The sequence below is a fragment of the Branchiostoma belcheri genome, unplaced genomic scaffold, assembly GCF_001625305.1.
Source record: "Branchiostoma belcheri isolate BF01 breed outbred unplaced genomic scaffold, Haploidv18h27 scaffold259, whole genome shotgun sequence".
Lineage (NCBI taxonomy): Eukaryota > Metazoa > Chordata > Leptocardii > Amphioxiformes > Branchiostomatidae > Branchiostoma > Branchiostoma belcheri.
The window spans coordinates 77,225-95,156 of record NW_017803864.1 but is presented as its reverse complement, the minus strand read 5'-3'; the positions used below and the strand labels follow the sequence as shown (position 1 = coordinate 95,156).

The following is a 17,932-nucleotide window of genomic DNA, read 5'->3' as shown; positions in this document are numbered from 1 at the left end:
TTTGATCCAACACACAAATTCTCTCACCTAGATCTTTCGACCAGTCACTCTGGTCTTCCTCAGTAGACTGACACAGTGAAGCTTGTCACGTGGCTTCTTTGAAGTGTCTTATTTTTGCCCAGTCTTTGTCAAGGAATGAGCAATCCACCGCTTCCGTGACGTCACGCAGATAACACACGTGGCTTCGTGAGCAGTGGATCATAGGTTGCAGAAAGTCTGTGGCGCCCCCGTCTCTGTTGAGGGATGGTTGTAATGTTACATCAATGTAATCGCGTGTTATCTGCAGCTGTGTGAAGTCACGGAAGCGGTGGATTGTTCATTCCTTGACAAAGACTGGAGTCGTACAGTCGAAAATTTGGGTGAGTCCAATTTGCTGTGTTGGAAATTCCAGTTTAAACTTGCTTCATAATGATTTCTACCAACACAGATGAACTTTCAAGATTAAACCTCTGTACTGTTGGTCTAACATTTGCATTATTCCTTCATACTCAGCGACTTCCCCAGTGTAACAGTTGACAGTGGGTTCCCCATCATCGACTTTGAACAGCTCGAGTTCCCGGAAAAGTCCCTTCTTGGCCAAGGATCATTCGGCTCCGTGAGGAAAGCCTTTCACCGGAACTGGAGACAGGATGTGGCAGTCAAAAGTCTCACCTTTGAAATATATGGAACGTTAGTATCAAAATCATTGTTTCTTATATAAATTTATATGGTAATCTAACTTTCTGTAGAGGTTTCATGATTTCTTGTTTGGTAAGTACAGCAATATCAACATAAGTTTCCATCTGATATTTCAATAATGTTGTTGCGAATCGGAAAATGCTTATTTATTATTTTTCATCTATTCACATATATTTATTGAGTATTGGGCAGAAAGCAAAATTTGCTTGTATAACAACTTCTACTCAAAAACATACAGCGAGTATAAAACACATTGACGAGATACATGCATAATTACAAGGTGGATAAAACCGAGACAAATACAAACCAGACAAGTTGGTGATCTATCAATTACGAGAATCTACCCGTACAGTAAGTGAAATTTTGAACTACATCAAAAACATTACAGTTTTGTAAGTGTGAGAGTGATGTGGACCCTTGAAGTAGTAAGGAACATAGGGAACTGCCATTGAGATGCTGTAGCTCTACTAAGTTGGAGAGAGATGATAACAGATTTGTTTTGACTTTTGAAATTTGCCTTAACACAGAAGTGAGCAAGAGCTGCTGTATTCTGAGGCGAGGAAGCTGAACCTGGGAAGCCGATCAGACTACGTCATTCGTCTGTTGGGGATCTGCCTGGAGCCACAAGTCGCCATCGTGATGCCTTACATGGAAAACGGCTGTCTCAGCGAGTTACTGCAGGATGTGGACGTGCCCTGGGCCCTGAGGTGGAGGATGGCACGACAGATAGCCCTGGGGATGACTTTCCTGCACTGCCAGAACCCGCAGATCATCCACTGTGATCTGAAGGCAGAGAACGTGCTACTTGACGGAGACTTTCACGTGAAGGTACTGCGTTACACATCTCACAAATATACTTGATATTTTAACAGAGTCCTTGAATTTGTTTTCCTTCTGGTACCATTCTCCTTGTACGCACTAATTGCAATACGATTGTGAGATAAGAGTGATGTGAAATTTTGTAAGTAAAGCTGTCGAGATTCAAAGTGCTTGTTCTTGCATCTTTGTTCTCAATTACATAGCTACTATATAATTCATTTATTTGAGAATCTTCCAGTTTCGCACTGGGGTAATTTTGGGATAGTCCACTTTTGCGTGGGAGGGAGATGGACTGAAATATGCTGTATTTGCTCCCAAGCAAATGTCGGCCTTTCTAGTGTAACATGTATTTTCTTTCTGCTCGTCGCCTTCCATCCTGAATTTGCAATAACAGTCTTTCTAAACCACCATCAGATGCGTTAAATAACCAAAGTCAAACGTTTTATTAGATTTCAGATTTTGGCCTTTCAAAATGGAAGATGCAATCCCGCATCGTGACTGAAACGAGCCCGATGGGCGGCACCCCTACACATGTTCCACCGGAGTTTTTTGACACAGACGGCGGCCCAACCGACAAGACTGATGTGTACAGGTACTGGTGTTAGGGTTTCACTCTACATGTATATATATAAGTACAATAGTTACAAAATATATATATATAAAATTTGTAAATATTGTAGTGCAAAGGCTGTGGAAGACGAAATACATTTTATTTCAAACTGTTCATTCCACAACAACGCTCGAAATGAATTGACTATTCAAACTTCTACAATTTATCCCAATTTCTCTAAACTTACAGACCAAGAAAAAGCTTTTCTAAGACTTCTTTTAATTTCCCAAAACCCACAAATTTTGGAAAAGGTGGGACATTACGTCTTCCATGGTTTACAGAAGAGAGGTCAAACATAGTTATAGACAGCTACCTTCATCATGTAGACTTTAGTTATTTTATACTCTATTTCATTGTTCTTTTATGTTTTGTAATTTGCAATTAGCCTCCGGGCACGAATTTGCAATAACCTTTTCCTATATCCTCAATTACATAGCGAAAGGTTGATTAGAAATCTGTGAACATCCTGGAATAGCTAAAATCTTTTAAAATATCTATTTTGTCGCCTGAAAGAGTTTATTTTCCGAGTTTTGATACGGTTTGTGTTTATTGCAGCTTTAGTGTGTTGTTGTGGGAGATTGCCAGCCGAAGAAAGCCATATCGAGGTGAGAACATCATTTTCACCATTCAGCCCGCCTATACACTTACCAGTATCGCCTGTATCACAAACATGATCTGTTACCACATTTTCCATTGTACAAAAAAGCGAGAAGAAGTTGACCACTCTGTATTAGCTCAGTAACTAGAACACTTTGTATTAGCCTAGTATAGTACCCTTGTATGTTCCTTATGTATGTATGTCTAAGTCAAGTAGTATATCTTTTGTCTCCACTTTTCTACATACGTCTGTTATGTATATGTTAAGTCTTGACCTGTACCTAGCCGGTCGTGGCATGAATGTACAATAAAGGTATTTCAATTAAAGATGAACCAATTAAAGATAATGTTCTGAACTCGTGCGGTTACATACCATAGTCAATGATTCAAGGCAAAGATACATTGCGAATTAAATGTATCATATTTTTCAGTCAATTTGCCCTCAACGTTACTGTTATTTAAAGCCCTGGTCACAACCCGCCGTACGTGCTTTTTGTCCGTACGTTTTTTGGGAGGCCACGTCTGCTACGTTTGTCTGAAAACGAGCGTTGTACGCTCATAGGCTGTACGGGGCACGCGCGTCGCACGCACGGGTGGTGAATCCGCAGACGGCACGCACAAAAAGTTTTACATGCACTTAAAGTTCTACGGCGTGTCTGCGTGCTCCCAAATCCGTAGGACTCCGTACGGAGGTGGTACTCACCACGCACGGATGCCCTACGTTTGCCCACGTTTTTGCACGTAGACAGCACGCAGATGCCCGTACGGCGGGTTGTGACCGAAGCTTAACGTTCAATCTGCAGATGCTGAAGGCAGGTTGAATCTCAGCAGGCCACTCAGTTGTTACGTGACAGGCGGAGGGCGGCCGGATATGTCACTGGTACCCAGAGGTGTGCCGGGTGTGGACACAGTTAGCCAACTCATGCAGGCATGCTGGAGTCAGTGTCCAGACGACAGACCTTCATTCCAAGGTAAGAACGATGAATTTTCAGTCAGAAATCTACTTCTTTCTACCCCACCGACAATGTGGACAAAAAATATGCCCAAGGTATCTCCATTCTAAGTTTCAGGTCATTTGGTTTTAGTACCAGGGCTCCGAATCCCAAAATGTATATTTTTTGCCTGAAAATGGCCAAAAAAATCAAATAAAAAAATATTTTCTAAATAATGAAAAAAGCACCTGGGGGTATTTGGCTACTCTACCTCCATGCCGAATTTCATGTTATTTGGTCCAAAAATGAAGAAATTGAATCCATTTAACGAAATGGCAGGAGGAGAAAAAACATGAGAGAAAGCAATATGTCTTCACCACTTTGTGGTGTGGTGTAGCCATAATCACATTTCGGAGGTTTCATTTACTCTTTAAATTTGTCAATTTACACTTCAAATTTCAGAATGTGTGGACCAGCTGCGTGACGTTAACAGCATGTTCAGTGATGAAGATATCCTTGAAGCCATCATCAACGTACGGAGGAAAATGAAGGTACAACATGTACAATTAAAATTAAAATGGTTGTCAGAGAGAGAAATTACGAAGGATACCTTTATAATATATACCGGAATATGCATACGTGATCAGAAATGTTACAGAATCTGATTTACAAACAACATTATACGTTTATTGGAAATATGTATATTTTGTGGCAGTGATGAAGAAAGTTATATACATGTGTTTTATGAGTGCATTTATGTTGTTCTCTTCTTTACGGAAATATTTATTACAGGAAACTGGTTCAAATTTAAAATTAACTTCCTTCAATGTTATTTTTGGAGACCTGTCCAGACAAGCAAAACCGTTAACAAATTTGATCATTTTATTAGGTAATCTTTTCATCTTTCAGTCCAGGGCATCTAAAATTTTGAATTTCGAGTCTTTTAGAAAGCTAGTAATTTTCTATCAAAAAACAGAATACTTGATAGCGTCTCGGAGAGGGAAGCTGGAGAGGCATCGGGGTAAGTGTAAGGCTTATTTATAGATATTACTTTATGTATTAGTCATTTAATGCTTAATATATGTACTTTACATTATGTAGTAGCCATTTAATGCTTATGTTCAATTAATGTTCAATTAATGTGGATGTTTGCTTATAGTGAAAATGAATAAATAAGAAAAAAACATTGTTGTGGAACGGGACTACTGCTCAGTCTGATTATGGTCCTATCATGAAGACAGGTGTTTTGAGGCAAATGAATAGAAAAATAGAAACCATCACATTTTGAACTTTCACAGAGGAAGTGTTTATCCGGTACTAATGAGACAATAATGTTTTTATTTCAGGCAGTCGTGAAATAATACTCCAGTACACCGAAGGCAGCAAACGGACACAAAAAGTGGTCATGAGACTAAGAACTGATCTAGTCGGTCATTTTAAGATGGCTTTGTTTCCATCATCTTATGTACTGCTTAGCCCGATTGCATCGGATTACTAGCAGCTGCACTGTGTTAGTTACAAAACAGGTAACCGGTAACAAGGGTAACTGAAGGAGGGGACACTAAGGAACGTAAATAACTGAATCTGTGGGTGTAAAAGACAAGACAAGTGCGTTTAGTGTGTTAGTAGAATATATATATATACATATGTACAAAACTTGTGGGGGCGACTCAAGGCAGAGGGGACGTCCTCGCCAGTCCAGTTTTGACGAGGGACCCCGCCTCCGCTACACCAGGCTCAAGTTCATTCCACTCTTGGATGGTACGAGGGAAGAACGAGAGCCTGAGTGTAATAGGCATATGTTTTTATGACTGTTTGCATGCAAAAATGCTTATAAGTACGGTTAATTGATGTTCGTTTGTTTATTTGTTTGTTTGTTTGTTTATATTATCAAAAGAAGTGATTAACGAGTGGTTTCTTTGCGAACGTCATTTTCATAATCTTCTTTTTGTAAGTAGTAGATAGGCCTTTACTTGAGGACGACATATGCACATTTGTCAAAGGATCGGCGTAACACACCAGCTTCTGCTTCTGTATAGCCGGTATAACCGCCTCTCGGCGTAACACGCCAGTTAAAGCCTTTTGTCATGTAGTTGTTACAATGGCTGATCATGTGTAGAGTATTGTATATATACATGTATAGAGTCCATTGTCAGTTGAAATTTGAGTGTTTTCTGCATTTTACTGTTTTTTCTTTTGTGGATACAATCCTAGACTAGCAGGTAAGAATGTCATAGTCAATCCTTGATGTGGAGAAACGCTATATTTTATTGCAAAAAAGCAGACACAACAATAAGCTAAATCACCTGTATGAATGCCTGTAGATAATTCAGTTTTCCTTGGTTCTGCTCAAAATAGATGATGATGATGATGACTAGTTTATTGATTAAAAACATTTTGCAGCCCGGAGGCTGAATTGCATGTTTCTTTACATCAGTGTCCATCTTAACAACTTTAAAATATCCTTCTAGTTAGGCATTTATACATAAAATTGAATTGCGATCTCTACATACATACACGATAAAAGACAATACATTACTTGTTTACGTTAACTCATTAGCAGTTTTACTATATAGGGCAAAGGGCTCTTGGAGTAGCGCTTCGTACGTGCTAGAATAGGGCCGAGTTTTTTTTTTGTCCTTGTTGACCTCCCTGTTACTTGCCTCTTGTCTGAGGGAGCCAGTGGTGATAGAGATTTGATTTGGACAGTTTTTTCCCAAACTCTCGGCACAAGTTTTCACGTCTCTCATAGAGGCTGTGTAACCTCAGTGCTTTACAAGACTGGTCGTACGAGAGGTTATGTCCCAGGATGACCTTTGTCGCCCGTCGTTGATGTTGATTTCCTCATCTGACATGTCTGCATCTTCCAACTGTGGTCTCCGCGGGTCTCGTCTCACGTAGTCCATAAAGTCTTTACTCTTCGCTGCCGCCTTTCCAAATGTTTTGTTCTTTTAATGAAAGGAAGAAGTACATTCTAAGTCTTCATAATACGTTCATTTCGTTTGATAATATCATTAAGATTCACTCACAGCTTCTAGAGTTATGCATACAATCAATAAATGCATAAAAGCCCACTGCATGCAGTACTGCAGTACAGTTGGAAAAAGCTAGGTGGACCATTGGACCATTTTTGAGGATCCATCCACAACAAGAGTTCCGAGATCTCATACCTCCATGAAATATGGGCTTGACATGTAAATTTATTCTTTAATTATTCAAATGACCTTACATAAACATGTGCACCATGATGTTAACTTTTGTTTAAGTTACACATGTTCCAAGTATGAAATTCCCATCATTTACCACTAAGGAGTCATAGAATTTTGAGAGTAATTATGCAAATTAGGTCCGTATTTGCATAATTGGTATCTGGTGATATTCCTCCTACCATAGACTATAAACATTACATGTATCAAAGTCCCATGATGTAAAACACTGGAATTACAAAATTTCCTCATTAATTATGCAAATGAAGTCATCATTTGCATAATTTGCATCCAATAATGTAGATCTCTGTCTAAGCTACCCACATACCAAAAATCAAGAAAATACATTGTTCCTTTGTTAATTTATCTGCTCTGAAAGGTTTTGCCAGAACCAACCCCTCCCCCCTGCAGTTCCAGAACAAGCTGCTAGGGGGACCAAACTTACACCACTTATTACTGACAGGCAAATGTATCCAACACTCAAAAATCAACACCATAGCATGTCCAGGACAAAAGATACAAAAAACGGAAATTGTGCTGCAGTACCATGTCCCCAGCTATCTCAGACCAACTTACCTTGTCCCCAGCTATCCCAGACCGACCTTACCTTGTCCCCAGCAGCTCTTCAGTGATAAACCTAACCAGCTGTACACTCACGTCACTGCCTGCGTGCGCTGGTCATATCGTAAATATACTTCACAATCTGACGTCATCGTGACAAACAGTTATATTCAAACGTCTCCCATCAAATAGAAATCATTATTATTTTTATATATTTCAACATTCCATGACTAGACAAGGTGAAAGCACACTCAAGTTATATCAACTTATTCTATGCCGCCACCAACGCAGAGGACGAATACAGGACAAGACAATACTCGTTTTCACTTGAGTTAAGTGAGAAAAATCGTGTAAAGTGCCTTTCCCAAGGGAACAAGATCGATGGCATATCAGGACACGAACCCGGGACCTCTTGGTTCGAGTCGATCACGCTGCCGCTGCGCCACACGACCCCACATAGAAATTATTTCAATGCATGTTCAGTTACTTAGGCTACCTTGATAGCCATTTTTTCATAAACATTTTAAAGACATTATGTGTTCAACAAAGGAGATTACACCTTTTGGTTTAACACCTAGTTAGGTTGTCAGTATCATACCAGCCTTACGTAGTTGGAACACTGGGTCAAAGGGCAAAGAGTGGATCTCACCGCAACATAGTCGAAAACCACATACTGTATCTGATGGTACATGTGGTAACTCCGTTTGGTCTCTTACAATTTCTGTTGCCATAACTTCGTTTGTTTGTTTGTTTGTTTGTTTGTTTGTTTGACATTCCTTATTCACGAGAAACTCAAATCGGCCTGCAGGCTGCTTTTCACTGAGGTCATGAAGGAAGAGGTCAGAGTCAGACAAAATAACAAAGATATAGTTCACATCATTTACATAAGTGTGGTATATGGTTTGTGTCTGTTCTGATCTCTGATACTTTAAGGGTTTATATTTTATATATAAGAGGAAGCCACAGTTTGGGCCATGCCTGAGTCTGGTGGTTAACTGATCCAGACAATGGAGCCACGGAAGCATATGAAAGAGGGCCTGCAAGGTGGGGCCCCGACAACGCTCTACGCTGAATTTAGAAACCTTTTGATTACGATTTACGATAAATTCCAAGTGGCTACAACGCATTGCGTAGAATTAAAACTGCAAATACGCTCTACGCAAAATGCGAAGAGCGGTCCGTCTACGCTCTACGTAGAATTAAAACGGCCGAATACGCTCTACGGAAAAGGGCTTGCGGGCCCCCATGAATCTTCTGATGCTCTCTCACTGAGGATAACCAGATAATTGTTTGTGCTTTTTTGGTTGCCCTTGAAAAAATCGGCCTGACGTTGTCTCAGTGACCCATGGATAATCCCGTCATTAGCTCTTCAGTAAACCTGCTGACACGTAAGGCGGGTCAGAGCGGCGCCTGGGGGGAGGGGGGCATTTTCACACATTAAATCTCCATGTTTGCTGTTCTATGTATAATCAGTAGGTCAGCGAATTTGTATGTAATTGTTTTTATACTTCACCGAGAATAATGCATCTTTATCTAACCATATGTAGTTGTACGTGATCTCGTGGTCACATACATGTGTAATTATAAAAGATAAGCAGACTCAATCACTGACTAGTGGTAGAAAAAAAGTAGCACCAAGGACATTACACAATGTCCTTGGTACCACAGAAAACTATCCTCCATTAAGTTAACTTTTAAGATCTGGGACTGACATTACAAATGTGACACTTGTGAGGCATATTCTTCAGTCTTCACTACAAACATGTTACAGACAATTTTTGTCCGGTCCGTCGGCTCCACCACGGTAAGTATCCTGGAGCATTATACTCATAAATCAGTTTGAAAGGCTGGCGTCTTGACTTGTTCATGTAGATATTGTCACTGTCACTGTAACTCTACTGTTTGTATCTAAATAATGAGTATTTGACCATGTAGATTTAAAATGGATTTAAAGCTCAATTTTATTTTCTTATGTTATAGGAAGCTCCGTGTCTCTTCATGTTATAGGAAGCTGTCTCTTCAATGTTTTACGGTGAAGATATATTGTTTTGACAGCGTAAAAACTGCACTGACTGCAATAGAGAAACAGTTTGGGCAAATTTAGAGTAGTAACAACAAAGGTCCGTGGTTTCCTTTCCGATGGCCTTGTGTGTGTGTGTGTGTGTGTGTGTGTGTGTGTGTGTGTGTGTGTGTCTGCGAAAGGTTTTATCAAGGGCAGCTCCATGGTCTGTGTGTGTTCCTGTTCTCGTTTTCCTTTGCTAGAAATGATATGAATATTTCCAGTGGTTGACCAAATACCTGGTAACATTGATGTGTTGATGATAGGATTGCTAAGCTATTTTCACTTGAATTCTAAAAGATCTACGGTATCTTTTTTTATTCCAACATTTCATGACTGTTACTGTCACCAACGCAGAGGATGAATACGTAACAGGACAATACTCATTTTCACTTGAGTGAAGTGAGGAAAGTCGTGTAAAGTGCCTTTCCCAAGGGCACAAGATCGGTGGCATGTCAGGACTCGAACCTCTGGGTATTTGTCGTCCAAAATAATGTCTCCTTCTCACACACAGACACTGACTACAGAACACCAGCCTGTCCCACGCTCCTAAGGCCTTCTGGCTGCTCACCAAACTGTAGAAAATTGGTCTGACGTCACCTAATGACCTGCGCACGTCTGTTGTAAGCCTCGTAAACCTCATAAATCTTTATCAAATACGTCTGCCACAAAACTACATTTCTTCTTTTGAGTACATTTTCACCACAGTCATCCAGTTAGGTCCCACAGGACAAAGAGCAAGTCTGTAAAAGTTGAAGGACGGCGCACACGTGGCGGTACGGACAGACTTGTTAAGTCCACTCTATACTAACCAAAAGTACAGTGCATTTATCTGTCAGCAGTAATACACCACTCTTCACATTTATACTGAAGATTTTAATACTACTGGAATGTAAAACGTCTTTACATTGGAAGCCAGGCTTTCCGGTGTATCCCTAGATACATTATCATTAAAGTATTACATCTGTATATCTACATGGACACAATTTTTACATCAGGTTAGTTGTGTTTTTTTATGTTTGTACTGATGAGAATAAAACAGTACCAGTCGTGTGCTGCTATAGTATTACATCTGTACATGTCTACAACTTACCGTGATATTTATATAGTCTACAGCAGCAAGTTAAATCCACCATTTTCCAACCCAAACCGAGATGGGTTACCAGACATATTCACAAGAACTTCAGTCTGTGTCGTTCGCTGAGATAACTGTACAGTTACTGTCAGACAGAATCACTCCTTCCGTAAATAATTTCATCAGGTTGGTAAACGAATAAATAGCAAAGTTCTTTGATCTCAACCATTTATTTTTCACGAGCCGACGTTTCGATGACCGTCTGTCATCTTCATCAGGGCAATTCTGACTGGTTTACTGTGCACTGACGCTAGATGTTACTTGGTGCATAACACCTTTAGTGCACTATGCACCAAGTAACATCTACAATGTAGCGTCAGTGCACAGTAAATTAGTAAACACCAGTCAGAATTGCCCTGATGAAGATGACAGACGGTCATCGAAACGTCGGCTCGTGAAAAATGAATGGTTGTGATCAAAGAACTTTGCTCTTCAGAATCACTCCTTGACCTTGTCTGCTGCCACGGCCATGCAGCCGTACTGGACGGTGAGGTACTCCATCCTGCCCGCCCGAGGGTTGTACTTCTTCACGGAGATCCTGCGATGGACGCCGTTCTCATCTACAAGCTGTTCGCACACCTTCTCCTCCTCATCGTCAGACGACCCCGAGCTGGAACCAGAACTTTTTGTCCCTGAAACATAGACACAGGACAACTTGTACATTCTATATAATACATATGTTACATCTGTTATGAAAATTACAAATTGTCCTCCCAACACTACATGTGCAATGCAAATACAGACCAGAAATCATAATGAATACAAAACAAATACATGTATACAATCTTGAACATCATGAACATGAAAATCCGATCTATAAGCATAATTGCTTAATATATCGTTTGATGAAAAGAGGCCTACAGGCGATGAACAACCGAATTACTCATTAATTTGCTCAGGTATAAATCGACATCACTGCATGGAGTAAACTGGATTATTTCACAAAACTGATATAAGCATGTTTGCAGCCCTAGGGCTGAATTGAACAGCTTTGACAAAACATCATACAAATTGCGTCACATATTGATTAAAATACACGATACGTGTATAAATAAACACTTTGTAAATTGGTCAATAATACTTATAAAGCATAGTTTGACATTTAAGCACAACTAAAAGCATACTTAAAGCTGTGTTTCTTCCCTCAAGTGGAAAATGGAACCTTTATGGATGTTTTAACTTTAAGGTATGCTTATAGATCGGATTTTGCTTAAAGATCGGCTTTTGAGTAGTGCATGACACTTACTGAAAAATCTGTCTCCTAGGTTTGGCATGAACCCTGCATCGAAGTCGTCGTCCGCATCCCCGGCGCCATCCGGCCGCGTGGGGGACGGCCTGCCGCGGCGACTCAGCACCGGAGTCACGGGCTTGGAGCTCGGTCTGGACCGGGAACTGGAGCCTGATCTGGAGTGGGACCTGGAGGGCGGGTTGGACACGGCTTTCCGCGGCAGGGTGGGCGATGCTGACGGGGACCTGCGCCGCAGGGTGACGGGAGAGATCTGACTGAAGGTCAGCACCATGAAGTCTAGCAGCCCGATCAGGTCACTCTTCGGCTGAGAGGAACACAAACAAAACAAGCACATGAAGGCCGTGAAATGGCAGTGTTAGAAATACCCACATGCTGTCTGTATTTTGCAGGCACATTTTCAGTATTGCAAAAGACTGCAGACGGGAAAAACAATCAGGCCAGGGGATCGTTAATGTCGGCCTCCGTGGATATGGCCACAGTTTCGCCCAGATGTAAACCCAGGTAGCACAGTGTCTCTTGAAATGCTTCTTTGCTGTTGTTGCTTTATAAGAATTTCTACATGTACTACCCGTGTATATAATGCTATTTTATGCATTTTTAGGTTGTGGTATGGAGACTTGTGCTTACAGAAAGTGCCCCCATATTGCAGAACATTTGCAATATTGCAGAGCACTGAAAAAGGGATTCTAGCACTGATGTGGTGTATGAAAATATGCTTCGATAGCCCTCTCTCGATAACGAACATTCTTTTTCTGGTATCTGCAATATGATATTTTTGTTGTTTTGATACATTTGTATGGCATATGTTTATCATGGGTATGGCCGTATGGGGCATCACCCTTGAACAAAAAAGAAACCTGAGGAAAAAAATCAAGACTGGCCTTCCACTGATGGGTTTATGAACTAGAAAGTAACCTTTGCAAAGCACATGCATAATGTTTACCTTTGAATGTGGACTGCTCTATTAATTCTTACTCATTGACAAACACATTTACAAACATGTATATGGTGACAGGAGTCTAAATGCCTACTATGAAATTGCAACATCATGTAACCCAACACCAGTTACTATGGTGACAGACGTCAACAAAAGAGGCCATTGGCCAGGTCAGAGGTTAGTGTTTGGAACAGAAGAAGAAGAAATGGAGCAAAAACAATGTGTTTTCCTTCGGTAAGCATAATGACTTTGGCCGTGTTTGGATGATAGAGACTTACATATATCCAGCTGCTGAGGTAAGGCAGGTACACCCGTCCTTCCGAGTCCACATGTTGGCCCGCCTTGATGTCCATGCTGCGGGTCGGCCTGATGAAAACCTCCGGAGGAGACAGAGGATGTCTCTTGTGGATGTACATCCTGATGTGGAGTGTGTAGTCCATTACACCTGGAGGGGGGGGGGCGTCAGTAAGTCTTTGGTATATATTAGGCAATACTAACAACACAGCAGCAGTTACCGCTATAAGTTCACAGCTATTCACCAGTTTCCCATCCCCAGAATGCAATGCGAAAATAAGGGGGTAACCCTCATTTGCATAGGACTGGAAGGCATCGGAATGATCCTGTTGACGTTAAACAGCTTGTTTTTCAATGTGTTTTGAGGTGTTGGGGCATTTTATCAATCAAGCCGCAGGCATCAGGGTAGACAACAAATAGAGAATGAATTTTTTGGAATATGTGGTTTGTAACGTTATGGTGGTAACGCTATACTGATGCTGTTCCATGTTGAAAAGAACACAAAAACGTCATTCTCTATTTGTTGTCAGATTCAGCCCATAGTAATGTAATTAATGTTGAGCATAAAATGCCCCAACACCTCAAAACACAGTGAAAAACAAGCTGTTTAACGTCAACAGGATCATTCCGTTGCCTTCCAGTCCTATGCAAATGAGGGTTACCCCCTATTTTCGCATTGCATTCTGGGGATATTTAAAGCGTTTGAATCATTTTGAGTACCGTCCACAAACAGCTAGAAACATCCTATAAACAGTAGTGTGCTATGGGATAGGTTTGATCAAGGAGGTTTAAAATCAAAAGGAGAAAGACCAGGATTACTGCGCTTTCAACAATGTTTGCCTGAGGTGTGAAGTTGGATTTTAAACCTCCTTGGTTTGATTAAACCAAATTGAAAGCTCCTTAATTAAACGTCCTACATTAAACAAAATTGTCGCCGAAATTAAAGTTTTGCTGCCATGACAGTGCTCATCATGGCGTCCGTTCTAACAGGCATTACAAACAATAGTGCTTGATGTGATAGTAATAGTGTTGTCCTAGTATATCATTCTTGTATCAGTATCTTGCAAACACAAGCCAATTTTCAATCACTATCATCAATATGACAATTCTCATGCATGCCAGCTAGTTCTGTATTACAGCAGAGAACAAGAATTCGTAGATGTCATATCTCCATGAAATATATGAGTTTTTGTACATGACATGTCCTCATTAATTATGCGAATGACCTCTACATTAACATAATATATGCATAGTGGTGTTAACCTTTAAGTAACTTTACAGACACACACACACACACACAGACGCGCCAAAAACAATACCTCCATTTTTCATAGAGGTAATAAATATCTCACCGTTTTTCATGATCGGTACTTTTCCTTTGATACACAAGAAGTATTTTGTCTTCCCATTTTGCATGGCTAAAACAGAAAAATATTATTATAAGTACACGGCAAAAGAAAAACAACAAATATCATTCCCATGCGGAGTCAAATAAAAGAAGAGAATGGATAGACTTTGTACGAATATTGCATATCTGATTAGATGGGACATTTCAACATGTGGCCTACCGGTATATTAGCATGAAAGTTCGTCTGAGTTGGTAAATTACATTATGAACCGGGACGGGGGGCGATATCGACTTCAGACAACATTTGACCCTTTTCTGACGTCACACGTGGGGAAAAAATCACGTGTCCACAGCATTTGGGTCAGATAGGTGAGGAAGACTGAGTGATTCAGTTGAAAATTCCGATGAGTCAAATTTATGAGTTGGAGAACAGTTTAAAAGTTTTCATAATACCTGTACATTGTTCTTATTAAAGTGACGAGAAAAAATATAATGGTACGTACCAAATGGAGCTTTATATGGACGGAGGCCAGTGTATGACCGGATGACATGAACAGTTTCCTCTTTCACATAGTCCTTGTACTTGTGTGAAACCTGCATGACATGATGGCAAATAAAACTTGTTACTTCTACAGTGTGTTTTTATTATCGAGAAAAATCAACTTGGGGCGTGTGAAATAGTCCTATATAGGCATCCAATGTGATTTCAGAGCAGCTAAACTGGAAATATTCTAAACAAGGCAATCTTTGTGATATTGACACATACTGCTTCACATTAGCACATTTCAATCATTATTTCATACTTTGGGTACTGAAAACTGGAGAAACAAGCCCCAAGATGAGTCCTTTATTTTCTGGGTGGTACCCTAAAAATCAGCCAAGGGCCCTTCCAGTAACCATTTTCTGTCAGAATGTTAGGTATTTTTGCTCCATGAGGGTCAATATACATTGGGGGTATTGTAGTTTCAACTCATTATGTAGATGATTGACTAGAATATTGACTTTGAAAAATCGGGTTTCCAAGCTCTAAAAACTGCACTGGATGACTTTAAAGGCATCTGATGCAATTTCAGGTCGGCAAAACTAGATGCAATTTTCTTATCATTATTTTAATGTAGTAAGTAAAATCAACCCTATCCTATATAGCATACGGGTATCTGTGAGGCCGCAAAAATGCGATGTCGCTAACAGAAAAGGTTGGCTGTTTCGTATCGTAGGCTGGCTCTAGCTATCTTATTCCAACATGTAATCACCAGACGTGGTGACGGCACACTCACGTTTTATCAACTTATATTAATGCCGCCACCATGTGTTTGTCCCCTGTGTCCAGCCGTGTGGTGAACATCATTTGGCATTTAATATTTCCTAATAATCACGAATGATAACTTTCTTTTGTTTGTTTAATGACCGACAGTAGTCCTAGTTCTGAGCTGTGCTATGATTTACTGTCTGTGCAACATGGCGCCTGTGTCTGACGTAACACAGCTAAAGTGTCGACCGGTTTTTCCTCTCATGACATTTCAACCTTTCCACAGAAACAAAAGCCAATGTTTCCACCTCAATGCAGAAAAGCTAGACCTCATATTTATCTACATCATTTTACGTCGTACATTTTCACATTTTTGTTCAGTTTTTTTTAGTCTGAGTTTGTATCTTTTGTTCAGTTCTCAGTTTTTGTACCTTTTTTGAACAAAGGGGTGTTTTTTCTGCAATTCATGGCTTTACTAACCTGCTAGAAGAGTGCATTGAAGTTAAAGTTATACTGAATCACATACATTAGATACACGGGATGCCCCGGGCGACACTTGGTATTTTGAGTCTGAGTTTGTATCAATTAGCAGGTATAACCGCTCTGACCCAACCACTGAGGTATATCAGAAAAGATCTTCTGATCATGTTTGAAAATACACATTACTTGTGTGTTAAGGAATCTATCATTTATAATGTTACATTGTACAACTGTTACAACTGATACGAGCAGGTAAATAAAAGTGCTGATATGACAGTATATTGTGGTATGATGAGCTTTCAAAACTCAAGTCAGAATATTTTTCGTGGTTTAGTCTTTTCGTTTTCTCTTATTTTCCCCCATCTTATTTTCAATGTCTCAGAAACATGAAGATTCGCTGCCCAGGATTTGAAGCAGGCTTCATCAGTAGAAAAAACGGTCGGTCAGAGACCACAAGACAGGATTTAGCCCTGTTATCGCCATGTCAGCAGTAGTATCCATACATACAGGCATCACTGGCGGCAGATCACCAGCTATCTGGTCTTTGTTCGCAAAGGAGACGTATTTTTGGCTGGATTGTTTTTCAGTAAATGCTTATCAGTAAATTGCTTATCAGTATTTGCCCCACTTAGCTTAGTACAGGTCACAACAAAACAAGATAAACATATATAGTTAACAGATGCATAAAACTAATTATCGTTACATAAATCCGACTTCTTTTCGCTTTTCAGTTATTGTAAGAATAAAAGAACAGAAATGTTTTCGATCAATGCATTTTAACCCGATCATGCTGTTAAAACGTTTCCCTTTATTGGGAAATGCAACACGAGGTAAGTCGGGTTGAAAACATAAACATAGAAAAATTACACAAATACATTGTCTTACCCCATGGACGGCTTCATTCACCAAGTCCTGGTACTTATGTTGTTTGTTGTTGGAAGAGCCAGTGAAGATAGGCATGGTGGCTAGTTTAGTAGTTTTGGACATCCAAGATTTTCTCAGGCTCCGTACCAGCGCTTTGTGTACACTGACGACGGCTTTCCTTTCTAGTCTTCCCTGCAAATCTGGAACTAACTAATATACACGTGTGATCTAACCCCTCAAGTCTACAGCGTGACCAAATAAGCAGGTGTTGTCCGGTGCTGTGCCCGTAGACATGTCTCATGGACCGCGCCGTGCTGGTGAGTCAGGCGGGGTGACGTGCCCTGGCTGTCCGACCGGCTTCCTGGCGCTTCTCGGTAGCGACTGTGAGACACCTCCGGTGTTGTCCTGCAGCGCGAGGTGTGCAGCTGTACAAGTGACTGTCAGATCTACGTCCGCATGACGTCAGCATAATCATCAGCTCAAGGGCGAAGCTAAATGGGGAGCGATTCAAATGAGTGGCAAACCACAATCGTAATTAACCAGAGATTCCCCTTATACCTATAATATATAGGGCTTATTCACCACAGATGGTCACGTGACTCTTCCCCCGGCAGCGAGCATTGTCCGCCATTAGGGGGTGCAGCCTGGTGCCTATCGCTATGGTACGCTACAAACTCTTGGCGATAGTTGCGCATTTTGGGCCACAATCTACGTTTTGAACACTCTTCTTGTTAGTAACATTGTCCTTGGGGTGCAAAAGTACCTAAGTAACGGGTTCCTCCCTCAGTACTCGGTGTTCAGTACTGAAGGTGCCTTCCGAACTGAACTTCCAGTTCGGAAGTTCTGTCAGAACTGGGCGTCCAGATCTGAGGCGACTTCAGAACTGGAAAACTCTGAATCAGTTCTGGAAACCG

At 40.6% G+C, this 17,932-nt stretch overlaps 2 protein-coding genes across 2 annotated transcripts in view; one reads left to right on the top strand and one right to left on the bottom strand.

Annotated features, from left to right (window-relative positions):
* The window catches only part of LOC109471764 (receptor-interacting serine/threonine-protein kinase 2-like), a 5,735-nt gene extending 94 nt beyond the window's left edge, over positions 1 to 5,641 (top strand). Inside the window, exons 2-8 of the mRNA XM_019771120.1 lie at positions 493 to 669; positions 1,206 to 1,506; positions 1,947 to 2,089; positions 2,663 to 2,712; positions 3,508 to 3,675; positions 4,099 to 4,187; positions 4,983 to 5,641. Coding sequence (XP_019626679.1) covers positions 493 to 669; positions 1,206 to 1,506; positions 1,947 to 2,089; positions 2,663 to 2,712; positions 3,508 to 3,675; positions 4,099 to 4,187; positions 4,983 to 4,997 — 943 coding nt within the window. The 3' untranslated portion in view covers positions 4,998 to 5,641. The remainder of the gene's footprint in view (positions 1 to 492; positions 670 to 1,205; positions 1,507 to 1,946; positions 2,090 to 2,662; positions 2,713 to 3,507; positions 3,676 to 4,098; positions 4,188 to 4,982) is intronic.
* Positions 5,642 to 11,035: 5,394 nt separating this feature from the next.
* LOC109471763 (tumor susceptibility gene 101 protein-like) lies at positions 11,036 to 17,500 on the bottom strand. Its single transcript, XM_019771118.1, has 6 exons — positions 17,040 to 17,500; positions 14,929 to 15,019; positions 14,430 to 14,495; positions 13,062 to 13,228; positions 11,844 to 12,150; positions 11,036 to 11,229 (listed from the first exon to the last, which is right to left on the bottom strand). The coding sequence occupies exons 1-6, from the start codon at positions 17,139 to 17,141 to the stop codon at positions 11,036 to 11,038; spliced, it is 927 nt and encodes a 308-aa protein (XP_019626677.1). The 5' UTR covers positions 17,142 to 17,500.
* Between the last annotated feature and the right edge of the window lie 432 nt (positions 17,501 to 17,932).